The sequence below is a fragment of the Lytechinus variegatus genome, chromosome 2 (genome assembly GCF_018143015.1).
Source record: "Lytechinus variegatus isolate NC3 chromosome 2, Lvar_3.0, whole genome shotgun sequence".
Lineage (NCBI taxonomy): Eukaryota > Metazoa > Echinodermata > Echinoidea > Temnopleuroida > Toxopneustidae > Lytechinus > Lytechinus variegatus.
In genome coordinates this window covers 38,865,701-38,893,666 of record NC_054741.1, presented here as the reverse complement: position 1 = coordinate 38,893,666, position 27,966 = coordinate 38,865,701, and the positions used below count along the sequence as shown (strand labels likewise).

Sequence of the window (27,966 nt, the reverse complement as noted above, 5' to 3'; positions counted from 1 at the left end):
TATTATTTCATTAGAATGAGATATGGTTTCCAATCAACTTATTTTTTGAATGCAAACAAAGCTGAAGATGAATAATAGGTATAGAAATTTTTGTTTCTAAAGTGGATGTTGAGTAGTAGTATTCGTATTTGATATTTATTGAGGTCAAGAAATAAACAGAAAAACAGTCTGAAAAAAATCCAGTGTACATGAATAACTAGAATACAATTATCATGAAAAATAATTACAAACAACATATGACATTGAATCAAATAACTTATAAAAATTTAAAAAATGTACCAAGAAAAATTAATTTTAAAAAGTATTATGTTGATCAATGGAACATGTGCAAAGGTCTGTAAAAGTATTACTAAAATTTTAGTGAAAGATAAAGTGGGCACCAGATATGCAAGTATTGTCTCTAATGTAAGATTGGTCTGCAAAATGAAGCTTTCATAAGTTGGCCATATACTGTAGATTATAAACTAAATAATATTTGATAATGACGGAATTGTTGTATGGATCAAATTGGTCACCATTACATACAATACAATTGTAGGGCTGAGACCTATTGTTTGTGCATAGTTGGCCATCAAACCTATAACCCGGCAGGATTTATACCTGGTCACAGCCCATGAGCAAGAGTAGGTCCATGACCTAGACATAGGTCACCCAATTAAACTTTTTTTTTACTTGTCTTGCTTATCAACATTCCATGTAGTCTTGATGGGTTGTCAATTGGTAAGTATATGGTCATTAGTTGAGTAGCATTTTGTCTTGTTGACTAATTGATAACGAGCTCATTGGTTTACCCAATCTAGTTGATTAAAACTGGACAGATAGGTACAAGTAGTATTTTAATCAGGATTACGTTTTAAAAATTCAGGTCAATTGTGATTGTGAAATACAAGATTTCCCATTCTGATAATTTTTCTCTTACTATTTTATCAAACGAAAAGCCAGTAGCAGGGGGGGGGGAGGGGGTGGGGGGTTGGGGGCTTCAGCCCAACACTTAAAAAAAAACATGTGCCATATGATTGTAATTTTTTGCATGGTCAGCCCCCACCCCCACTTTGAAAACCATTCCGGGGCCCCTGAGTAGAGAAGTATTTTTAGTGGATGGACCTGATTGAATGGATTGAATTCATTCTTTTTGATATACAGAAACACACACTTGACTGGTTAAAAAAAATTGTAAATTTATTCTATGCAAGATTCTTTAACATTGAACATTTTTATGAAGACTTTTACAAATTTTGCATTGCAGGTATATATCAAGGACAATGGACAGGAGGCATGCGACATGGCTACGGGATCAGAAACAGTGTTCCATATGGCATGGCTTCTATCGTTAGACCATCACTACGGACATCCCTCACATCGTTACGCAGCGAACATGAAAATGGTTCCATCGCGAGCTCGCCAGAAAACTTTGGACAGCGGGGAGGGTTTGCAATGGACGTTTCCGACGACTGTACCTCCGACTTGGAAAGCACCAAGAGTGCCACACTTAAGCGGAATGAGACCTCGCGGAGGAGTAGGACACTCATGGGTGGGTTTAGGAGCAAACGTAGGAAAGACAGGAACAGAGATTCTTTGGTAGAAAGCGGGGGCAGTGTCGCTTCTCTGAGACACAACCTTAAACATCAAGACTCACTAAAGAGTAACGAAAGTACTATGAGCACAAGTTCAGTGCAATCATCATGTTTTGAGAGTGATATGGGACACATGCACGAAGAAGAGGCTTCTCACGATGTGACTGAGGTCTACATGGGTGAATGGAAGCAGGACAAAAGGGCGGGGTATGGTACAAGCCAAAGATCAGATGGCTACCATTATGCCGGGGAGTGGCATAACAATAAGAGACATGGCTACGGGTCATTGACATACCCTAATGGCCAGAAGGAGGAAGGCAAATGGAAACAGAATATGTTAGTTGCATCAGGAAAAAAGAAACTCTTTGTTATTGGATCAAAAAAGATAAGTGACCGGGTAGAGCATGCTGTGGATTTGGCAGGACAGGCTGCTAATCTTGCACGAGCTAAGGCTGACCTGGCAATATCTAGGTAAGATATGAACTCCTTACTCAGTTTCATTATCAACTCCTTTTTTTCTAAGTAAAGTCACAATTTACTTTTTTTGTCTCCTCTAAGAAAATCATATCTCTTTCTGATATGTATACACTTCTCCCTATCAACCTAAGAAGGAAACTTAACCTGAGGGTTTTGTAGGCTGGTACGTTCAAATTTAGAATGAAATCAACCAATTTAACAACAAATTCATTTCTGCATATGGTGTATGTGTTTGGTTTCTTTAGTTATTACAGACATGTATAAATTGAAAATGAATGTTTATGACAGTGAACAACTATTGTCACCATCCAAAAGACATGGACGAGCAATAAAGGTGAAGTGCCATGTCAAGGTTTTGAACCCCAGACTTTCTGTGTCTAATTAGGCAAAGCACTCAACCATGCATTTCCAGTGTGGTTAAAGAATCAAGTTTACATTCACACAACAATTTGTCCTGTTCATTCAATGCCCTTAGCAACAATAGGCAAGGTCAAGGTGGTTCTTAACAAAGTAGAAAATTGAGAGAAATGTTAAATCAAGGTTTGATAAAATCACCAGAGAATAACACAATTATGGATATTTTCAATTTTTGGTGGTGTGACACTCAAGCTGCTCCCCAATTATATGTTGTGTAATATGAATTTCATTAAAATTTCTCATTTGCAGGAATTTGATTTAACATGTGCATTACGTATATCATATTTTCATTCAGGCTTCTTAGAGAAAAAGGTGTTCTGAACCATTAGAAATCAGAATTTACATGAATATTGGCGGTAATTGCTTACACTATAACTCTGATTCTTGGATTGATTTGATTTTTTGGAAACCTTTGCATTTCTCTCATTTTTCTTTTATTTTCTTATATTTCACTTGTTGATGCAAGAATGCCTCTTTTTTTTGTTCACAGACATCAGTGCTATGCATATTTTTTAATGATCATGACAATGAAAATGAAGTGTCAACTTTACGTTTACAATCACTTAAAAAACTATGGGAAATTACACTTCATTTCTCTTGCAGTTTATTGGAAGAAATCAGATACAATATTCTAAATTCAGATTGTAAGTGTATCATCAGCGCAATATTCCAGGTTGTATTTGGATTTTGGACAGTGTTGGAATTGGGAGTATTTTTCTTTGAGGCAGGTTGGAAAGATTTTCCTAATATCATGCATGCATTGTAAAGATGTTATTCCGGGGGAAGAGGAAATTGAGAAAGCTAGAGACCTTGGAAGATAGCTAGGAAACTAGAGAGTGAAAATGGATTTGTTCTGGATAACAGACAAACCCTGGGAACAATACTCCTGGGACAATGCTTTATGAAGATTACTCTATTCTTGAATAGCTTTCAAACATGAAGCTATTAAAGGTATTGTATGACTTCCTTTCATACTGAAAATCATATGTGATATAAGAGGTATGTGAGTTTTCAAATCTGAAATGTGGTAAGTGAGGGAAAAGTTGAATGTCCTTTGTGCTGTATAATCAGCCAGTGAACTAATATGTAGGCCAAGTAGCGTACGCAGGATTTTTGAAAGGGGGGGGTTCAAACTGAACGAAAAGTTGAACCCCCTCCAAAAAAAGGGTCTTCACCACAAATTTTAGGTCGTTTCCTACCCCCTTCCCCCCCAAAAAAAATGGTCTTCACCGTAAATTTGACATTGTACCTCATAAAAATTTGATAAGCACAAAACAATGGGTCTTCAAAAAATAAAACTACGGGGGGGGGGGGGGGGGTGAATTCCTGTAACCACCTCTTGCGTATGCTACTGTGTAGGCCAGCATGATGTTTTCAGATGGGCACTGCTTAGCTTTTATAATACCCCCAAAATATATGTGATCTAAATTACCATATATTTTATGGTTCTATGAAATATAAATCAGGAGGTCCTATTGTGAGTAATGGGTAAATTTGACATTATCATAATAAACTTCAATTCATTTTGTGGCTGCATCTGTTTCACTCAACATTTTCATCAAACTTAATTATTGGATGAATGGTTAAATCAACAAAATATTTATTTCTGGAATATCACATTTGGCCTTTAAGGTCAGTATGAATCTAGTGCATACTCTGGCTGTAGTGTTGTTTACATATTAGCATCAAAGTAAAGTATTGTATATTGACTTATCGAGAATGCTTTGTAAGAACCAACATTGGCTTGAGAAAAAGCTTGGTCTTATGAATAACTGCTATATTTATACCCTGTAATTTAATTTTGTAATTTAAATTCTTTTGATGATACAAAAAGAGTTTTGAACAAATTATTAGCAGCTTGCCCTTTTGACATTTTGGCCTCCGTGATGAGGGTATTTGATGAAACTGAATTTTCTGTCTGGTCACATAAATATGTCAAGATTTGGTCAGCAGTTGAAACTATTGAATTTTCAATTCTTTTATTTGTTTTGAATTATATCATACTTGTTTGGCCTAAAGTAAAATAAGATTAGAGAGAAATTATGAACATGTCCACCTAGAAGTTTATTGGAAATAAAGGCAATGTCACGTTTGGCAGTTGTTGAGAGTTGAGTAGTAGTAACTATGTTTACACTGTCATCCCTTATTCTGGGTAGTTGAAAAAGGTCATCATTCTATAGTTTGACCTTTCATTGTAACTCCCACTGACTGTATCTATTAAAGGGTAGACAGTCATCAACCTGTATGACATGCATGCTTGGGTACTACACATCAAGAATTCAAAGAACCCTTCAAGATGATTTTAATTTACAAATATATATTCTCTGAAAATAGATATGCCAGGATTTTTGTTTGGGGGAAATGTATCTTGTACAGTTGGTCAGGTTCTAATTTAAAGATCGAATTCAACTACACCGACTTTCAATCGATCTACAGATTATAACCATCCTAGGATGCAGCTCCTTATCTTATAGTGAAAGACTTGCTAAACTGAGTCTCCACTCCTTACATTATCGCAGAGAATGAGGGGACAATCCAAGTATTCAAAATATTGCATGGTATAGACAGAGTCAATCCAGAATCCCTCTTCATGAGATCCCAGTACCAGGGAACAAGAGATCCGCATCCCTTCAAACTTTTCAGTACTCACTGTCGGCTAGGGTTGCAAAGGGCTGGAAACTTTCCGGAAATTTTGGAAAATTTCCATGGAAAGTTTCGGGAATTTTCGGCTGCCGGGAATTTTGGGAATTTTTGGGAATTTTCATTTTTCACAAAAAGTGATAAATTCTGTTTTTAAATACAAAATTATAAATTGATATCCTCAAATAATTATACTTTCCATTTGTATTTAAACTATTCTTCATTCTTTAAATTGCCCAGGGTATAAAATATTCATCAAACTGTACATAAATACATTATACAGTGTAGTACGTGTATATGTATCTAGTAACATGATGTAGCATTATGTACACAATGAAGCTTTTCAATTCAACATAAAAAAACACTTAATTGCATTACACTATTTTTCATTTTTCTTTAAATGTCAACGTTTTTTCATGTGAGAACCCGCCATTATATAATAACATGTTAAGAAAACATTGCCCCCTACATGTAGTCTGCATGCACAGACCCTTATTGAAACTTTGATCCACAAGTGGGTCTTCACACAAGACTAGCACGAATACAACTTTCTGTTCAACACAAGAAACTTCTGTACACAAGTCATTGGCAGAATTCTTAGGCTGCATATTCAGACCACTTTCCTTGAGTGAAGGGTTCGCACTAGTCTGCTGTGCAAAGCCTTCACTCGGGTTAAAGGTCTGAATGTGCAGCCTACTCAAGCTTTGTGTACTGAAGGCCCTCTCACTCAGGAAACAGCAAGATTTTATGTGATAGTCTTTGGATGGGGACCCACTTGTTGACCAAAGTTTTAATCAGGGTCTGTGCCTGCAGACTAGGTTTGCACAGCAGACTAATCCCACCAGCAGCCATGGCACTGGCTTGAGTCTTTAAATGGGAAAAATCAGGTCCAGGAATGAAAAAAAGTTCTCACTTCTGCTACATGTATGCAGATATAAAGTAATGATAATAAAATAATAATAATGCTATTAATGTCAGTAATGTTATAATTATTATTAACAAAGATCTCATCATCTGCAAAACCCCTACAGAAATTTCCAAGCTTGCGGGAAGCGTGCGACTAGCTTGCGCAAGCTTGCGGCATGCTAGTAACTAGCATGCGGTTAGCTTAATAAGCGTGTGATATGCGTGCAGAGTAATAGTTAAGCGATCTTTTAGCGAGCAGGGACTGTTCGCTAGCATGCACTCGCTTATTAAGCGAGTGCCCTGCTAGTCGCATGCTAGTTACTAGCAAGCGGCACGCTTAAATTTCGGTAGGGGTAAGATCAGAATATCCAATAGGCATCATTCCATGAACAATATCCCTTGTGTAAAGCATTTGCAGTGTACATGTACTGCCATCACACGTATCATTCAGTCACTAATACAGTAAATCAAATTTTACTTGAAATTCATTGAAATTCTGCCTTGTCTGACTGTCTTAGCATAATATTTGGCTTTAGACTTGCTGACAAAGCACAATTAAGCATTAACTGCCAGGGTAATCCTTTCGATTCCTGTATATATATATATATATATCAGGAAAACTGCTTCTTTTTGAAAATTCCCAATATTTTTTTAAAATTCCTGAAAGTTGCCGAAAATTTTCAAAATTCCCGTTTATTCCCATGGAAAGTTTCCACCACGAAAATTCCCAGGAATTTTGCAACCCTACTGTCGGCTGAACATCCGCAGCAACTTTTTCAGCAAAACGTTGTTCCAGTCTTGGAGTAGTTTCCCTGCAATAGTAATGTCCTCTAGCATCAGCTCAATTAGACACGGGTTAGATTCTTTTTGGTCAAAGAAACATTTTGAATTTGTCTGACATCCATGCCCGCATTGTACTTGTTAGACTTTTAATTATGCATCAAGTGTTTACGACCAGGAGATTTACAGGACTACCTACACTCCCGTACAGATGATGATGATGATATAATATAATGATAAAAGAGAAATGATTTTGTTCCCTTTGTCAAAAATTTTGTAAAATGGCACTTTGGATACTCTGACACTATAATACATTTGGCAAATCACTGATCTAACTATGTACATCTAATTTTGAAAGTTGAAAATAGAACGTGAGGTATGCAAGTCATATTAAAGTGATTAATGTCTACAAGTAACATGTATGTACATACATTTTGTTAAAGATAATCAGTTAAGTAATGCTTCATTGGTATAAGAGATAAAATAGTTTAATTTCTAGAGATACCAACATTTTTCTAGGCAAGAATTTGGTAAATTGCAAGAAAATTCTTGGTCAATTATCACTCCTAAAAACTTGGTAATAATGACATGTTTCCTTTTTCAAGCCCAGTAATGTGAACAAACAAATTATTCTCATTATATTTGTTACTTTTAAAGTTGTTTCAATTGCTTTTGTAAATGGCAAATTTTAATCAAATCATTTAGATACATTTTGCACTTGAAAGATAACAACTATTATGTAATACTGTGATGACTAATCAAATATTGATATCATTAGTATCATCTCCATTATGGTTTTATGTTGGATATGTAGATCATAAATCATATATGGTTGTTTGATTTCTTGTTTTTAGATAAAGCCATTTAAGAAAAACTGTAGAGGACTTCACTTTTAAAGTCCAATGATATATTGTCATAATTTTAATAATAATAATAATACTTCTCTTATATAGCGCATAATAAATTGAAAGTTTCTGTATGCGCTTTAACATAAATCTGCATACACTGTAGCATTCATTATACGCAGCATAATTATGTAGAAAAAAAGATGGTCAAAGCACCTGTTCTGAGCCTTGGCAAGCCACTCATATACTGAAAATGAAAGGTTTTCCTACCAATGAAAGCTTTGTATGTTTAGTGTAGGTGTTATTTGAGTTTCCTACATTAATCTTCTGTGATCATAGGGCTGCGTATGCAAAGGAGAAAGCTGAGATGTCTGATGTGGAAGCCTCAGAAGCCAGAGAAGAATCAATCAAGGCTAGAGCTAGAGCTAAAGATCTTGCTTCAACATTACCACCAAGAGGTACGTCTTTCATTCAAATCATTCCCCAATCACGATCATATCCAATCAAATCAAGTCCGGTCATTGGAAATTGAATGTATGCCATAAAATAGGCTGGGTCAGTGAAATAGACATGTTGATATGATGTAGACTGTATTGTAAGCTCATTAGTAGGCGTTGTTTATTGGTTGACCCAATTACAGGAAGGCAATCGGGAAAGATCAGGTGCTGTATTAGATCACCCAAAACTATCACATCAATATGTCATTTAGAAATGGACTGAAGAGGGATAGAAAACACTTGTAGGTATACCAGACCTGATATAAAAGAATCTACATTCTTAGAAATAAATCAGTGTCATGTTTCCTATAGAAAAGAATGTTGGACTGCTGATTAAGTAATAAACTTCGAATGATCTTCAAATAAAAGGCTATTTGCTTATTGGAAGTTTCGATATGATGACAAATAAAGTATGTGAAATTAATTGAGTTAGACATTTGTCCACATGCATTTGTAAGCTCTCATCAAGAAGGGGTGTATATCATTCAAAATTTAACTTACAAGTTTGACCTTTATAAGAGCTTTGTAGACAAATTTGAAGGTCATCACCATTTGATTTCATGCATTTAAAATGTCACATTGTAATAACCTAATCTTAAAAAATTGATAGTCTCTACTCAGCATTAAAATCTGGTGTATTTCTGTCCTGATGTTTTTATCATAACATATAAAACAGGTTCAATACTTTCACCTATAAAGGAGACAACTATCATCCTTCATATCAGGATTCTACCTCCTTAATTCCAGAAGCTTGACTTTAAACGATGTCAGGAGGGGGATACATGCCCTTATACTTAAATCTATGTGCACCATGATTAAATGTTAAATACCAAACCATTACAAATATTTTCCTCATCATCAAGTGACATTTTATTGAAGGGATGTTCTGCTTTATTAACTTGTTTTTGTGTAAAGCTATTTATCGATGGAAGGCTCAGTAGATTTAGCTCCAATTTTAAAATCATTTCCTTAATTTACATGACATTTTGTGAGCCTAATGAGAAAATGGTTTTCAATTTCTTTAATTTAAGGTTTGATAGAGTCCCGTGCATTTGATTTCATGTAGGCTGTTACCTTCAGTGATTTTTTGATCCCTTGCTTTATGAATTCAAATCTTTAATCTATCAAAACTGTTCTTTTACTCTCATATGTTATGTGAATTTCCTTTTATTTATTGATGAACCTTTGACAGAAAACTAGTTCTGCCCCATTGTGCTGTTTCTGCTGTTGTGTTTTGCAGTTTCAAATAATCAGATGAGAATAGAGTGTTTTCCATTTAATGAGCAATAATCAACTCTTTTCATACATCATGAGTTTTTTAATACTTTTTCATCACAGTTTGTGTTAGAGGAGTACTTTTGTCACCTTAGAATTGCAATTTTCTTTACTAATATGAATATTTTATTCATATCAAAATTAATCAGTGTCTAATAAACATAAATTTTTGGTGAAGTTGATATATTCTTATTGGGTAGATCATTAAAAGAAAGTGTTTTTGCAGGGGTTTAGATGGAATTAACACATGTCAATTGCAAATCAGATGTACACTATGAAAAAATTATACTGATATGATCATTTAATTTTTATTTCTCAAACTCTTACAGATGAATAAATTTTGTCACTTTTCATATCAACTGTTTACTTGTTAGTCACTCAATATTTATGATATCCTTGAATTAAAACTTTGGGTTTGACACTAATGAGAAATTTGAGCAAAATAACAGGCTTATAAGGTATTACTGTATAGTCTAAGCTCAGACAAAATATAATACATGTATATGTTTTCAATTTCCTTTAATATCTGAGTAATTCTCTCTAATTTTGATATCTTGATTTCATTTTGTTTTAATATGAATTTATTGCTTGATGAATAAAAGTAGACATGTAATATTTAATTGTGAAGATATTCTATCAAATTTTACAAAACCGTAATAATAACAGAAGGCATTTGTATAGCGCCAGCTATCTAGAAACATGTAACTGTTGACATAAAATTGCAAAGAAGTATATTTCATCGTACATGAAAAAACGCAATGAAACTAGAAACAATGAAGAGCTTGAAAAAACAGCTTGACTGAACTTTACATGAAGGAACTCTTTAATATTTTTCTAAGAATATTAATTTAAATTTACTGATTGATATTCTGTCAAGCATGCAGGGATATAGACAGTTGTTTTTTTTATTCAATGCAAGTTTTGCAGTGTTCCTTGCCAGGGAAATCTATGCCTTTTAATGACATGAAAATATAAATTCTTGGTGGACTGTGCATGTGTAATGAGTCAGTGACGTGCTTCTAATGCTGGGTGTGTTGTTAACCAAGGAATACTAACAACATTTTGTATTTTTTCAGGCATGTCCATGATGAATGATTATGGTAAGATGATCCATTATCCAACTCTACTGCACAGCTCACGATAATTCTCCTTTTAACTTGAGATTTTCCATTATCTCAATCGCTTTCTCCATTTCTCTGTCTTTATCTTTGTCTATTGCCTCTTTTCCTTCTCTTTGTCTATTCATCTCTCTATAAACTCTTCTTTCCACATTCTCTCCTCCCACTTCTTCCCTCACTTCTCTCTCTCTTTCTCTCTCTCTTCTCTTTATCTTTCCCTGTGCCTTTCAGCTGTGCATAATTCTTGATCTGTCTCATTTTTTCACTGTTATTCTGCTCTTTCTCTTCTCTTGCACAATCTCTCTTTCTGTCTCTTTATTTTTCTTTGTCTCTTTATGTCTCTCTTGCCCTCTCTCCATCTTTTAATATTTCTTTTCTCTGAGGCTGAATCACACAGAATACTTGTTGCATGCCCTGAAGCATAACAATTCGCTAGTCACGTAGGTGATGCATCTCTTGGCTCTGCATACATAAGTAAGCAAGGGGCCTTGCCAAAGTAGAAGCTTCTCTTTCTTCTGATTGTGTAATCCTTTTTAACTTCTTGATGAATACCACAGGATATACACTATCTTTCCTGCCAGGAGTCATAAACGCTCTCTTAGTAATTGTTGTTTATGATCTTATGAAAAGCATAATGTCTTGGACTTTTAATGCATTATTATTCTCTCCAGCTCTCTTTCACTCAATCACTCTTTCACTGGTGTATTATAGTTTTATTGTGGGACTGTGTATGATTACTGTAGAGCACTTGATAAACCATGCACAGTACTAACATTTAGAAGGATTTCCTCTGGCACACAATTTAATCTTGTTTTAATGTCATGTGTCTGCATCAAAACACAATGAAAGGAAAAAAATAGGAAAACACATTTTATGATATAGAAGTAAGAATTGAGGCATAAAGATGATATACCTAGAAATGAGCAATGGTTACACAATGTAAATATGGAAAAACTTATGTTATAAAAGAAATTATATAAGGATAATGATTTTTTTTTCTGACCTTCCTGAATGTTTCAGGAAGACAGAGTTTTGTACCTCAATGGATTAATAATAGCTACCCGTGTTGGGAAGAATATTTGTTTTACGTACTATAGGCCTATATCCAGTACTTGAGTGCCTCTAACACACTTTGCATGATTGATACATTAATTGATGTATGTTCATCCTTAACATTATTAGTGTTTTTATTGCAATCATTATATTTTATTATGTTTATCACTATTGTTGTTATGGTTATTTTCACCTTTGTTATTATATACTTCTGTTAAATGAAGTTTTAAGAGGGGGTATAGAAATGATCATAGTTCAAAGAGAATCTTGAAAACACCTTAAGAAAGTTTAACATTTTTGTTTAAGTAACTGTTTATATGTTTCTTAAAATAGACTTTATTTCCAGAAGAAACTTTAACCTTATCCTACTTGTCCAAATTACTCTCAGAATAACAAGAACATAAGGTTCATGTAAATATGTCAGAGCTTGATGTATTTCTCTCAAAGTTCACTCTAATCAACCTGCTTTTTACGATATTTTTAGAATGAACTTATCTATTCCAGCTTAGGCAAGGGGGATCATTATAATACCAGGACATTTAGTGCATACTGTATGTTTGTGATTAAATGCCCCCTTTCTCTTTTGTAAGTTCTGATGTCAAAATAATGTATATAAATGTCAGGGTCTTTTTAATCTTGAAGGAAGATCAGAAAAACAACACAAAATGTGACAAATTTAGCTTTATGTGTTTCCAGCTTGACATGCTTGGGGCACTTGTGACCATAAATAGACATCATGAGAGTGAGTGAAAGAGAGAGAGAGAGAACAAGAATATAATTTTTCTTCCTCATGTAGGACTAATGTTTGAATGTGTGTTGAATAAAAAAAAGTGAAAATATGATATACATCAAGTAATTGAATTTTGATTCTATCAATGCTCGATTGGGTATATAATAGGAATACATAAAAACTCTAAGAAAATATATTGATTTTAGGCTAAGATTTTTAAATTCTTTAAAATCTAGGCAAGATTTAACAAATTCAGCTGTATTACCTAAAAAAGAGCATCATACCATTTTACTTTAAACTATTAGTTGTATAGAGATTGAGTTTAATTGACTAAGAATAGAATATATTATAAAGGTATAGGGGTTGAGCCTTAATTTAATTAGAAAATGGATTTTAAAAGTAATAATTAAATTTGTGAATTTCATTGGGATGAGAACTTAAAGATAAAATTACTTCTAGTAAAACTAAAAGATGTGATTATGTATCAATGGAAAGGGGGCAATGGAAGGGGAAAAGAACACGATGCAACAAAAACAGAATGAAAGGTTGAGAGGGAAGGGGTAGATAGTTCTTCAGTCAACTGTGACAAGCAATTACCTGCGGCTTGACGTTGAAAAACAAGATTCACGCAAATATAACCTGATCGTGGTTACATGAGGGATGTCCTTTCGGCTCATGTTAATAACGATGCTGCACATGGCTGAAACAAGTTCAGGTCCTAAGTAAGTCGGTGTTAGAGGCACAGATTTGTTATCGTCTATTGTAGAACAAACATGAGAAGTAAACTAGGAATAATGGACCATAGATGTAGTTTTACTTACGTCTAGAATGCTCATATTTTTGTTTGCATCACTGAAGCAAGAAGATTTGGAGTTAATATTATCATTTCTCATATACATGTTAAATAGAAATTGAATATCACTTCATGAAATTGACATCTAATATTGTGATTTAGTATTAGTATATATAGTAACTTGCAAATTTTGGAAATCGGTCACCTTCTAGTATGTACAGTACTTGTATGTTTTTGTCTCGAACAATGAGAGAATTTAGCCTCCAGTACACTTCTTCGTTTCCTAGTTTAGAATTACCCCTGTCCGACTATCCCAATATAATGTCTTGGTTTCCATGACAACTTCTTTTGTAAGATGTGAAGTTGATACTGTGCATTAGCATCCTGTATGTAAGTCTAAACTTCCTGAGAAGGTTGTGTTGGATGCGATGCTATTTCAATCCAATAGCTCAATCCCTCTGAATATAGTTTCATTTTATATTTCATTATAGAACTTGTTTTAAGAAACCTGCCACAGTAAATTTTAACATCCAAACTTCATTATATTATTGAGCTTATCCAGATGATTTGCCCCTTTAGGTGAAATAAGCCAAAGCATTACATTAATTGTTCTGTCAATATGATATTAGTGTCTGCATTCACAAGTATTATCATTTAGTTATACATACCTTATTAGCTGAATCCCATTTCTTACACATCAGAATATCCTGAAAACTTCCTACCAAAAAATTATTCTCATTTGTTGTGAATGCTCTATAATAAAAATGGGAAACAGCAACGTCAAAGTATCAGTCTTTGTGATAGTATCATCTCTGCATATTTGTCTCAACCCATGCTCAACGAAACCATGGGTCTATAACACAAAACAAGGCGATTGAATATAGTTGATTTGTACACTGTAATCAATTGTAAAAATCAGCCCTACAATGAAGTGCTAAGATTTGCATTAAGGATCTCAGGGGACTGTTGCATAAAACCTGTGCCATAAAAAAACTTTTGCGAAGAAAATTACTCCATTGACAACAAAGCTTTGAAAACTCATGCAATAAATGGCCAGGTTATTTGTATTATTGCAACAGGCTCCATATGTCACATGAAATAAGTATCCATGTATATTAGTGTTCTTCTTTAATTTGATATAGAGATACTTGATTGTTCTCAGATACAATTTCCTTTTCTCTTGCACATGTAACAAAACAGAGGGTTAACTTACAGATAATTTGAATAGTAAAGAGTTGCTATTCAATGTGCATGAATTAACTGGATTAGTATTGTTGGAGGCACTTACCAGTTATAGCAGGATTTTGAAACGCACCTGTACTCTTGTTGTTGTGAGTTTTCAAGCACATTTTTGTGCATGGATCGGTTAGATGATCATAGTGTGTTGTGAATATTCTCTTTAAAGTTAGAGTGATCTTAAACACCTTTGCCAGTCAGAGGTAGAATAGTTTTCTATTCACTTTGCTGTCTGTTCCTTGGTATAACCTAACAGCTATATTGGTGTGATGTGCATGTAGTTTGTTGAGTTCTAGATTCCAAGATTTAGTCGTAAGTATCAATCCTAGTGGAATCAAGTATTACACAAAGTCAAACTGCATGGTCATGTATTTTCATCATTGAATAATTAAAACTCAGCCATGTTTCCCCTATGGATTCCTTTTCATTTTCTTCAAACATTTAAGAAACTGTATATCCACTTTTAATTGATTAATGATAGATGTGTGTGCAGATAAAACTATCTTGTGAACATTGACTGAACTCCCTGACAAGACTCTATTCCAGCGATAGTTGGATGTGAAATAAATAATTGAAAATTAAAATTGAAGGTATGCGTGATGCAGAGCCAAGTACTGACTCCATGCAGTTTGTTTTCACTGTGTTCAATACTAGAGTTGCAGTTGTATTGTTTTTCCTGGTTGCAAAGGTCTTTTGAATAGGGCACCTTCACTTGCATGGTGTGCAATGGTTTAGCTGATTTGAAGTGATATTTGATAAAGAAGGTACTCCCCTTATATCTTGTAGCATCAGACGGAATGGCTACCAGGAAGATGGGCGTAAGGATACAGGTTCCCGGTGGTGGTGTTGGTGTTGGTGTTAGTGGTGGTGGTGGTGGTGGTGGTGGAGGTAGGTTCTTCCACCCTTCTCTTCAATCTTTCTCCCATCATCCCTGCACTCTCGTAGGTAGCTTCCCACATAATATCAGCTCTAGAATTTGTGGCAGCTTAGAAAAAGCCTTTATTACTTGACATGGCATATGGCATCTATTGGAGCATGAAGGTGGTAACTCCTTAAATACTTGAGAAGGAGTCTCCATGACTTAGCTTCAAAACATGCGATTGTTGTATATCACAAATACATGCCTATTCTATCACAGTCCTTGCATAATTTTATGCTCTGACTATCCCCTCCCTGCATCTCCTGCCTCTAACTTTCTTTCTGTCCCTTAGTATTCTGCATCCTTTTCCAGGGGCCACGGAATGGTTTTCAAAGGTGGGGGGGGGGGGGGGCTGATCATGCAAAAAAACAATCATATTGGAAAAAAAGTGGGGGCTGAAGCCCCCAGCCCCTGCTTCAATGGCCCCTGTTTTCTTTTATTTGTATTATACAGAACATTCTAATTTGAGCTCATTCCATTGGATTAAAGAGCATGCAAATAAACCCATTGAATCAGCCTGTATTAGCTTGAATTATCTTTACGTATACATATATGAAAAAGAAAAATCACGTTCTGGCAGGCTTAATCAAGAGGGTTCCATATAGCACACACTCATTCCCTTCCTCTTATTAACTTTCTCACCTTCATTTATCGGAATCTCATATCCTTATTGGTAAGTTTAAGGTCACTTCCCATTCTCTTGCATTATTATTTGTGATCATATACCTTTAGATAGGGGGGGTGCTATGTATGCTTCACTCCTAAAAGTGTCATTGAACTAGAATTTTGGTACAATATTGTTCATTTCAATGGAATTTATCTGACATAAAATAGTTATATCCTTTTCAAAAAGATAATATTTGATTCCATTTTATGAACAAAACTTATCTCAAAATAGCACTGAGGTCTTGTACCAAACATATGTTAGGATGATTCGATAAATGTTATTAAAGAGAAGTGAGAGAACACTTCCTTCTATATATTTTCACACTGTATTTAATGAAGAACCACCTTTTGCTTGAACCTTCTGCTGTGATGATAATTTTTATGCTTAAATCTAACTAGTTCTTATTTGTTTTTATATGTCAGATGAATCCCTTGCATAAAATCCCAACGTTGATACACATGTTGCTGCATTAAAATGAGCTAAATCAGAATCAAATTAATATGAGCTAGTCTATGCTCTGACATTTCAATATGCCATTTGAGCCTAGATTAGATTATTCCCATCACTCCTAGCATTTATTGCAAGCACCTGGGCCATGTCATTGCCCTCGTTTTTCCGGGGTAGAGAACGCAAATGAGGAAGGCAGGAAGGAAGAGATCAGAGGAGTTACTATAGCAACCAAATATTATGTACTTCGGATACAGTACAATATCAGGACAATATGATTAGGCAATAGAAGAAGTATCTACATGTATATGTCTGGCCTTTGTATGTAATATTGAGATGTGTAAATGTGAGCTAACTCAAGGTGGCAGAGATTTCTTCTATGATGTAAAAATTCTTATTAATTCCCATCTAATCGGTAAATGTTTATTCTATTTTCAATCACGGTTATTTTAGTATCCCAGGGGAGAAAGTCACTCCTGTGACAAACCACAGAGATATTGTCCATGTTAAAAAATAGCAGAAAAAACACACTACAGTGCGTCCCATTAAAAAGGAAACCCATTTTCAGAAACAGATTTCACAATAATTAAATATGTTTTTACTATAATTTTGATATTTATGGTATGAGTGGATGTCATCTTTTATATGAGACCAACATTTTCAGACAATAATTAAATATGTTTTTACTATAATTTTGATATGTATGGTAAGAGTGGAATCTAATCTTTTAAATGAGACCAACATTCTAGCAAATTGAAAACAATAAATGTTGAAGCATGTCAGAAGTGATTTGTGCAGAATATCACGTGTGAATCTACATCCACTCTCATTTCAGGGATCAGTGAGAGAAACCTAACAAAGAATACAAAAGATATGCTAATGAGCCAATCGTCGAATAAGCATGGTCGCCGTGTCACGAACCAATCTTGTTCAAGTTTTCTGTGCAACCTGGTTAATGACATTAAAAATTTTAAACTTGTCTTGCTCATCAATGCGTGAAATGTTTGTCTCATATAAGGTATCAAAATATAGAAGAATAATTGAATTGTATGATGATGTAAATGAAATATCATAATTCATTTTCCTTTGAAGGATAAAGAAATTAAAATCTTGGTTTTCATTTTTCTGGGATGCTATGTATAATGAACATTCAACTTTGCACACACCTACTCATTAATAAAAGATTTTCTACGTCAATATTGGAGAAAAACTCCTGCTATTGTATTTGTAGCAAACTTTTAAGACTTTCTTCAGTGCACCATATTTTGTTATCATGCAAGGTTGAAAAAAAAATCAGCCTTTTTTCCGGGGGAGGCGGTGGGAGCTGCCTCATTTTCAAGTGAACTGTATACTAGAATCGTTTGCTTGGGTTTGACTCACCATATCTAAACAAACCTTTATTTCAATTTAATTGCTTGTAATTTAAATTTCTTGCATTTGTCAGGTTTTAAAGCATATTGTAGGAAGTGGGACTGATTTAGTCATGGTTATTTTTCTATATAATTTTTAAGCCAGTTTTACCTTGGAAGAGGGTCTATGAAATGTAAATGAAATTTGTAATGTACTGACTTCAAACTACGTTCATTAGGACAATAACAAGAATCTTTCATCACTCTCTATTTAGCTGAAACAGGGATAAAGCATCATACACATTGAATTATCATTATGCCATTTCAACCTTCAGATGTATTACATATTTCATTGAGCTGAAATCTACTTGAGATAAAAATTATTTCTATTCTGTTTTACTCACCCCAGCACAAAACAAATTTAGATACATATGTATAATAACCTTTTACTTAGTACAATTACTCTGGTTCACTCTGTCCTTGATATATGAAATGATATACAGTAAAGTCATGTTCTGTAATATTCATGATCACTGTATCTGTCTTTGAGTTGAAATTAGAAAAGAGTAATTTTCATACTGTGGTGCTCTAATGCTTGGGTCTGTATTCATTACTGAATGTATCTCTACAATAAAGAGTCCACATCTACTCTAGATCTGTGCTAAAAAATAATGATTTACATTTTCAATTAATTTGAATTTCTTTGCAAAACACATCAAAATTATCATTATATCATTTGTTCAACCTTCAGGTTTCATACACATCTCCTTATCTTATCGAGCTGAAATCTATTTTTACAGTGATTTATTTTATAAACCATGTCTTCAAATTTCTAGCATGGTGAAATAGAACAGAGTATTCTAAAACCTTATTCCTAAATTTCAATCTTGATATTTTATATTATTTAAGTGACCAAGTCTACAAGGATATTGGTAGTTGAAACATTGTGCCCACGTAATACATGAACTGTTTTCAATGTGTGTTGGGACAACTGATCACTCTCATGGATAGAAATGTTTTCGTTTTAAAGACTCCCCCCTCTAGTGTTTATTACCATACATCCGCCATCAGCTAACACATGTCTGCCATGTAATCTTCCTACAAAAACAAACTTCAGTCTATAATTGCATTAACTTGCCAGCTAGCCTTCACTTATCAATTCATCTTTCTGGCATTTCTCTGTCTGGTTGCACTTCCAGACACTACTATATTTCTATCAAGATAACCACATAGCCATAGTAAATTTATTTATTTATTGGTAGCCTGTATACATATCAATATTGACCAGCAACACAGGCTGAATGGGTCTATTTAAGTATGTAGAATACATATTTATTTCTATTTTCATTTGACTTTTTGTGGGATGTTACCTTCCTTGTATTAAAGTTTATTGATGTATTATTAATAACAATAAGAATGATAATAAGAACATATTTTTACCCAGGATAGCCACTTTAGTTTTGAAAAAAATGTTCTCCCAGTGTGCCCTTCTATTATTATAACCTTGGCTTTAGTTTGGCTGCCTAGGCACTCAAGCATTTGAGGAATTTCTTCCTACCGGGTACCCATTCACCTCACCTGGGTTGAGTGCAGCATGGTGTGCATAAATTCTTGCTAAAGAAAAAACGACACAGCTAAGAACCAAACCCAAGTCCCTTGGATTGATGATGAGAATCATAACCACTAGACCACAATGTTCCCATGTCATTCATTATGAAATTGATTATTGAAATGTTTTTTTTAGAAATCCAATTTAACACATCATATAGATGAATTACCACATTTACATACATATCTGTTGGAATACATGCAAAACTGGTCACTGCTCATAATTAGGGCAATATATATATTGCATGCTATTAAGACAAAAAATCTGTATCATTCACCCAAGCACAAAATGAATTTTGATACAATAGGTAAAATCACCTTCTATCTTTATATTAGTAAACTCCTGAATGGTTCACTCTGTCCTTTTGAAATTATATAAAATCATGTTCTGTAATATATCATTCATGATCATTGTATGAGATAAAATTAAAACATAGTGATTTTCATTCTGCTGTATCTTGGATCTATATTCATTACTGAATGTATCTCTATGATAATGAGTCCACATCTACTCTAGATCTACTTTTATATAAATGATATATTTCTGTTATTAGTTTTCATTGTTTTGCTATCATAGATATTCTTGAACTTATAGAAATGATTATCATTCAAAGTTTAATACCTGCTTTCTTGATCACAGTTCCACACATTTGGACTTCACCATGTCTATATCTTCATAAGATGTGTGGCATATTTCACTAAATCTGCATTTTGGTTTCATGAGATCAAGCATTGCACAAACATTTCAATTGGATTTATATAATTAATATGAAAGTAATATGACCAATGAACCCACTTGCTTGATAAAGAATTTTTAAGTGTTTAACACGCATTCATGTAATATGCAATTAAGTATGCAGTAATTATAAATATAATACATTAAAAGTGGTTGATATTTACAGAGTGAATTCAGAGTGAACATGTAGTTAACTCACTTTTAAATGAATTTAGGATTACCCAATCAGATCAATTCTTCAAAGATTGTGTCTACAAAGTGAGCAATTTTCCCCCACTTTTTTCTTCCTCAATTAGATCACCTAAACTTCACTTCCTATAGATTGAAATTTCCAACCACGTATTTGTTTTAGTAGGTCTGACCATTTTTCATGTGTTTTGATAAATATTTTGGGAAAATGTAATTCAGGGCCCCAAGTCTTTAATATCTCACTATCATTAGATGGTAATTTATGTGCTTTTGAATATCAGTTTTGAAGCCTTTTTGGCTTAATTATTAGCACACAAGATCATCACAAACAGGAGAGGGCAGACATCCACTAAACAGCGGGTCTTATTTTACCATTTTCATGATTTGTGTACCAGTGACATCTCCTCCAGTAGAAAATCTCCTTGATACTTGGCCAATGCTCAAAACATTTTAACCCTCTCATTACTCTAAACTTGCATTATTCTCTATGAAATCTGTCAATGTGAGACCCAAAGCAAAATGTTTTTAAAAACTGAGAGAGAAAAATATTGTTGTAGGTAAATGTGTACTCATTAAGAAACTGAAGATACTGGGGTCTTGTTTATAATATTCACTTCATGACATCACTAGTAGGAGTAATCTTTTCACATAGACACACAACTTTTTTGTCAGTTACTTAGATATGATAGAACAGATTTCAAGCAATTTGATGAAAGAGACAAAATATAATGGACCAATCATGTTCTGATAAAAATTGTCTTGCCATATCTGGACACTTGAAACATCCCTAAAGTTTGTTTTATCTCATCTGAGAAGCCTCTATTTTATCAAATTAATTTGTCAGGCTTAGGATGCCATAATATTATAAGAATTTTCTTTTTTACAGCTTTCCTACCAAATGGGCTCTCTTGGTAAATGTACCAGCTCATTCTAATATGCTTGTCGCCTTAGGTAGCCGATTATAGTATCTTAGACTTCTTACAACTCTCACTGACCAGCTAACTCTCTCTCTTTGTCTTTCTGTGACTCTAACTTTAACTTTATGCAATATTTATGATTGTCTTTAATTTAGATGGTTGGCCAGTTATTTCTCTACTACTTAACATTCAGTGATGGTGTATAATATATCTATGCTCTTGTAAGATCGTGCAAATTCTCTATGCATTCCATGAATAATAGTTTATGGCATGTTGATGAGGATTTCTTACAATTATGTGTCATTTTCAATCTTATACATCTGATTCCATCCTAGAGGATAGTACCTAACCTTATCAGTACTAATAGTACTTATCATCAATAACATGTGTATAATCAAAGGCAGTGGGGGATGTCTTCTAGCAGATTACCATGACACAGTGCTATAACCTGGTACTATATAAGCCAGCCAGTTCATATCCATAAATATCACATGGATTATGATTGGCACGCAGGGCTTGTGGTAAGAAGCGCTTATAATTCTTGACTCTGCTCATGATTGAGGTCAGTACTCACCAAATCAAATGTCACATGCTACTGTCAAATCCTGTCCCACTTCAGCAAGGTCATTGTTAAATCTAGCAGGCATGGTGACATTTACTTGATTATTGCACCCAACCTATCCTCTCTTTAATGCACATGAATCAGCTTTGCTTCTATAATCACCCTTTATTTATCATAAGTGTGATCAATGATTAGAAGATGGCTTCACAGATTACCAAGGAGGCTCTGTTAATTCTAAACTAAAGTTAAGAATGATACCATAAAGGTATATACATGCATTGAGGTTTGTAGAAAAATCATGCCTTGGCTTATTTTTAGGTGGAAAAATATGAGATGTATGAAAGGTTATTGTATGGTTCTAAATAGGATAAGATTCATTGCAGTTTATTGTATTTAAAATGAAATATTCATTGAACTGTGGTGATGATATAAATGGTATTATTTTGTTATAAAGAACAAAAAAATATATACAATTTTAAACTTCAATTGTTTTTCATTTCTTGTTCAAGCTCATAATTTCTTTGGAATATTTTGGAATATATGGTAAACTGGATTTTTAATGACTGAATTATGAGACATTGTGTAGTATAAATGACAAACTTAAACTCATAACTTGGCAAGTCCTTGGGTTTGACAAAATAAAAAAATCTTTAAAAATGTCTTAACACAATCTTTCGGATTTTCTTATGTTTCAGCAGGAGAAGGTGGCGACATCAAGCTAGACAGGAAAAAGAGCTTCTTTGGTCGTCACTTAGGGGGCTTTGATCGTAAGAACAGAATGAGAGGAACCATCGTGAAATCCAGATCAGGAAGCAGGTCAGAACGTGGTGAGGGCTCCCATCCATCTTCTCAATCAAGTGACCGGTCTATTCCAAGTGGATTGTCCAATGAATGGGACGGCCGTGGAGCCAGTCCACAGAGTGACAGTCAAATGAGAGAGGCTCGGTCGACGGGAAACCTTTGTGATGGTAGTCCAGTTCCTAGGAGACATCTCAGAACCTTGGACAGGATGGGCAATTCTCAACAGAGCAACCCGTCGGACTCCAGTCCTCAAATGGATAGGAGGATGTTGACTATGAGAGAGTATCATCAGAGGGAGTATCATAGCATGGATGAGAGATACGGTCCTGATGGTAGAGAATACCACATGGATAGGAACAGGCATTATAGTGATAGGTCCTTGGCGGATCTTACTCCTGATTCAGGGATCAGTACAACATCAGATTCTGACCGCTTGAGGAGGGAAGCCATGAGATCGAATCAGAGGAAAGGACCACCTAGGAGACAACTCACCCGACAGGAGGGCCTGGATGATGCGTATCACAGTAGTCATGGTAACAATCGTGATCGATACGATGCCCATTATAACGACTATGGAGATGAATATTACGAAGATGAATCGATATATGACAAGGAGGAGGAGGACCCATACCTTGATGATCACATGGTTGATGATGATGATCAAGAGAAATTAAAGCAACAGCAGTTAAAACAGAAGAAGAAGATCAAGATCACTGAACTAGCTACCAAGGTAGATGCAGCCCCTCCTGGACATTACCGGACCTTCCAAGGAAGGTTTCCAGCAACATGTGGTATCAAGTATCAACCTAAGCCAGAGGGAGAAGAGGATGATGTTAGAGACCCAGAGCTAGATGGAGAGGGGGCACTTGTTGTACATTCTGCTAAAATGGTAATTTCCTTTCTTTCTTGTAGAAGATTTTAGTATCTTGTGTGATATTTTTTTCTTCTTGCTCCTTCAATAAGTTCAATGAATCTAACACTAGAACAAGTTTTAAACATGTGACTCTTCCTCAATAGATATAAACTTATACTAGGTAGATAGCATTATATAATTTGCATACATTATCATTGTTATCAATATTATTATTATTATTGTTTGTATTGCCATTATTATTATAATAATAATTATCATTTTTATTATTATTACCAGAGGATTATTTATTACTTTGGTGTATCAATTTCATTGGCTTACAGAATCATTACAAAGTAGTACATGCACAATTTATTAAACTTGTTTTAGTGACATTGTATGACAGACGGGTAGGGTTATCAATATAGTTCAGTTCCATGTATTATATTTCATATTTTGGGGGGATATTATATATTTAAGATTCATATTGATTATGTGCATCATCCATATATTTCAAAATGTGATGTCATTCAACCTCTTTCTCTCTATGTTTCTATCTGTATGCAGTCATTTTACCCTCAAAATGTAATATTCGTGCTCAACAGTCTAGTTGTACCTTTCAAATCCATTCTGAACTCGTATTTACATATCATTACGTTATCATTACCTATATTTAGTGTGTCATGTTTTTATTTCCCCTGGTGTGTGTCTCATTTTATTTGATCACACTCATATTACTCTACCTGTCTACTCATGTTCCAGCTTATTATGTATCATCAATGTGTCACTATATACCATTATGAAATTTTGTTTAATTCTCTATCTTCTTCCCTCTAGTCACAGTTTTGTTTTGCATCTCACTTCCTTTGTTGGTTTCCAGACCTTCTGTTTCTTCATCTCAGTCACCTCATAACACTGTCCAGTATTCTTCCTGTGTCACTTCTTTCTTTTTTTTTAAATCAAACTTGTTGTTTCAAGTGTCATCAATCACACATCACCAAATTCTGTCCAGTTAACACCGTGTGATATTTGTGAATGGATGGATGAGGATATGTAATAAACTTCTCAGAACTGGGCTTTCAGTGTATATTTTATTTACTAACATCCAAAATAAGATTTTTTTTAAATTAATAATGTTTATATTTTTCCTTCTTTTCCTGTCCTATGCATCTTATTCCTCCTTTACAGAACTGGGCTGCAAGCAAAGGTCTGACCGTTCTAGTCCTGGTGCTTAACGTGGGTTTTACAGTCCTATTCACAAGTCTCTTCTTACAGATGGAAGAAGAAGGGAACTGGGATAGCTGGCCCTAGTCCTGTCCCAACTACTGGTCCTCAAAACATGTACATACCGTTTCTTGCTTCAAGTTTGACTGTGACGTGACAGCAAGCATGGCCTTAATTTTGTTTATGAATTGGAAGCCGTGATTAAGTTGCAGCAAACGTCTTTGGCCTTGAGTTGTAGTCTCATTCACCTTGCATGACCTGTATATACACAAACTTTGTTTCTAAGGGAGCACCTGACTAGATGATAAAGGAGCTGGGCTCCTAGCTGGTTCCACAATGGAAACATTACTCTACTTGGAGATAGAATTATAGCCTACTCTACTAGAAAGTTGGAAATACATAGAAGCAGGAATCCTTATAACTACAAGAAAACAAGTATCAGAGGGGGTTGGTGTTGCATGCCGCAACTAATATTTATTTAAGTAAGTTAATGATCAAGGGCTCATTTCACAAAGGGCTAAGTATGACTAAAAGTCACCCTTAAGTGCCTATGGTCATGCAAATTTGTTGTGTATTGACCAATCAAATCAAGCTTTTAAATATCATTGTGCTCCAGCCCTGAAACAAGGCTTTACGTCGTACTTAACTCTTTGGAATAGTCCCTCGTACTTCAGTGAGATAATATTATGTAAATAACACCTGAGCAAGATGCTTTGAATACTTTTCATTGACATTGAATTCACCAGCAGCTAAACTTATCACAAAATGAAACATATTTTGAAGAAAATTTGTATACTTTTCCCAACATTGGATGATTATATAATGTGCTGTTATAGGCAAGAGTAGCTAGTTGACATGAATATAATACATAATTTAAATGCCATATTTATACTTTGTGAACTTTTAAAAAACATTTGTTAACCCCACATTCACTATAATTGTGCTATTATTATTCTCCTCCCTGGAGAACATATTGCATATTCATGCTGTGTGGTACATTTACAGTAATTTGTACTGTTTGCTCATTTAACAATTTACAACAGAAAACAATGTTAAGTATTTCTTGGAAGTGAAAACAAGAAAATGAAATGAAATTGTAGAATTTTTAGCACTCATGACATTTCAATATCTTATTAAGGTTGCAGCAGTATCTGAATTTATATGCACATTTCACTTAAGCTGATTTTTGTGGCATTTACAGTGTTAAACTGGCAAGCTAAAATATAAATGATCAGGTTCTTCACCTAACCCAATGAAAGTAATTTAATTTTTCATTTTGTTAATAGCATATTTCATTATTCAAAGTTCCTTACGTCACTGAAGAACATCTTTGCCTTGGACTTTTTCCAAATGTGCTGTGTATATTATTAACAAACTTTTTACTGATAGTATTGTATCATTATTATATCATAGATCAAATTTAAAAATGCAGTTTTACTTCTTTTTTATATTAATCATAAACCTTTTTTTATTTTGCTGTACTCTTAATTCACGTTTTTATTTCACCTTCCACCAACTTTCCACTTATTATTTTCATTATTTTCACCCACCTTTTTTCACTTTATTTTTTCAGTTTCACCGTAACTGTGCACCTGCTCACGAACACCCATCTTGTTAGATTTTAATGTGCATGAAAATTTATTGGACATTGTTTATTGATTTTTTATTTATTCTCTTGTCTGTAACATTTGCTATTGAATTGTAATATATTAAGAAATGCATATCAAGCACTTTTTAATTGGAAGGATGAATTCTTGTTTGAGATTCAGGTACTTTTTATCAGCAATGATCACTAGTAAAGATGATAAATCATTTGAATAAATATATACATATTATTTTAAATTTAAAAATTCTTTTATGTCGACAAAATTCTTTTTTTTCTCATATACCTCATTAAAAGCTTCTTTTTCTTTTTCCTTCCCCCTCATGTAGACCTGGTCTGCCAGCAAGGGCCTTATCTTCTTAGTCCTGGTCCTGAACGTAGGCTTTACAGTCCTCTTCACTAGCCTCTTCCTACAGATAGAAGAAGAAGGAGAATGGGAAAACTGGCCCTGACATTCACAAGACCATCTTCAACGATTGATTACCAAACTGGTCGCACCATCAGTCATCCTGATACCCATGATGTTGTAAGAGAGAGAGAGAGAGGATTGAAGGGTCTAGGCAAGAGAGAGGGAGAACTCTTCCTCATGATGATAAAAATAAGTGACAAAGCACAAGGGTGAAAATAATTGACGTTTGAAATTTAGCTTAGTAAACCGATGAAGTCAGGAATACGATATCAGATCAGGAGCTCTCTCTTCACAAAATACATCAGCCTTGATTTCACATTCATTTATTAATTTCAGCCTTTTTATTACTATCTATGAATCATATGAAACATGGAGTGCATTATAGAATTGCTTTTTGTAGTAGAGTATTCATGAATTTAACAAGTAGAAGGAGAAAATTAACATATAAAAAAGATATAAGACGTTTCAAGGCAGCTTGAAAGTTTGGGACAAATAATTGACCAGATATTTGACTCCGAAATAGTTTGTGTTAGGTAAGAAAACCTGAGACTACTGCTTGAAAATGAGAGACTCTCCTTGTTTCTGATTGGCTGGCTAAAGTAGAGAAGATAGCCATGACAACTTATATATTTCTTTCACTTTGATTGTGCTTTGTGGATAAGTGGAAAGATAATTCATTTGTTGCAAAGTACAAAGGGCAGGATCATTCCATTTTCTCAAAAGAAATTTGATAAAGAATTATTGGCCTGTCGAAAATAGGATTACCTAATAATAGTACTGAATGTTTTTTTTCCTATACATAAATGAATAATGTGCTATTCTAAATTTCTTGGCAAATCATTATTTTTTTTTTCAGAATGGTGAATAGTAACTTTTAAGGATGGGGGGAAAAAGCAGCACATAAATTCCCATTATGAGGCACCTTTAGCATTCTTTGAAATGGATATATGTGCATTAATACTGTTGCTATTATCATCATTCGTATCACTATTGTTGTCACTATTATTAAAAGTAGTCTCAAATTGAATCTTTATTACTGGATCATAAAAATTGCAGTTATTTGTTCCTTTTCAACAAGATACCAAGTATCCATTTTATTCCTGAAGGATGTGACCACCCTTAAGCTGCTACAGAAAAAAAAAGAGTAAGAACTTTTAGGTAAAACAGTTCTACTTCATCAGGGTCCTGTTGCTATTATAGTAACTTTGCCATGCAATTGTAACTATCATGCTTGTGGGCGTGTCGTGGTCTAGTTCTGACTCTCGCCTTTCAAACAGAGGGTCGTTGGTTTGAATCCTAATCATGGCGTGTTTTCCTTCAGCAAGAAATTTATCTGCAATGTGC

The 27,966-nt window shown here is 34.3% G+C and overlaps 1 protein-coding gene across 5 annotated transcripts; it reads left to right on the top strand.

Moving 5' to 3' along the window:
• The first annotated feature begins 1,236 nt into the window (after window positions 1-1,236).
• Window positions 1,237-27,949, top strand: LOC121408061 (junctophilin-1-like). Of its 5 annotated transcripts, none has more exons than XR_005968982.1 (6): window positions 1,237-2,045; window positions 7,979-8,097; window positions 10,488-10,511; window positions 22,434-23,425; window positions 24,575-25,092; window positions 26,543-27,949. XR_005968982.1 is itself a non-coding variant. In XM_041599383.1 (6 exons), exons 1-5 carry the CDS (start codon window positions 1,276-1,278, stop codon window positions 24,695-24,697), a joined length of 2,031 nt encoding a protein of 676 aa, XP_041455317.1. In that variant the 5' UTR covers window positions 1,237-1,275; the 3' UTR covers window positions 24,698-24,727; window positions 26,543-27,949. The 5 variants fall into 5 exon arrangements, 1 of the variants encoding a protein (XP_041455317.1); XR_005968981.1 differs by having other exon boundaries at window positions 22,431-23,425; XM_041599383.1 differs by having other exon boundaries at window positions 22,431-23,425; window positions 24,575-24,727.
• Window positions 27,950-27,966: the final 17 nt, after the last annotated feature.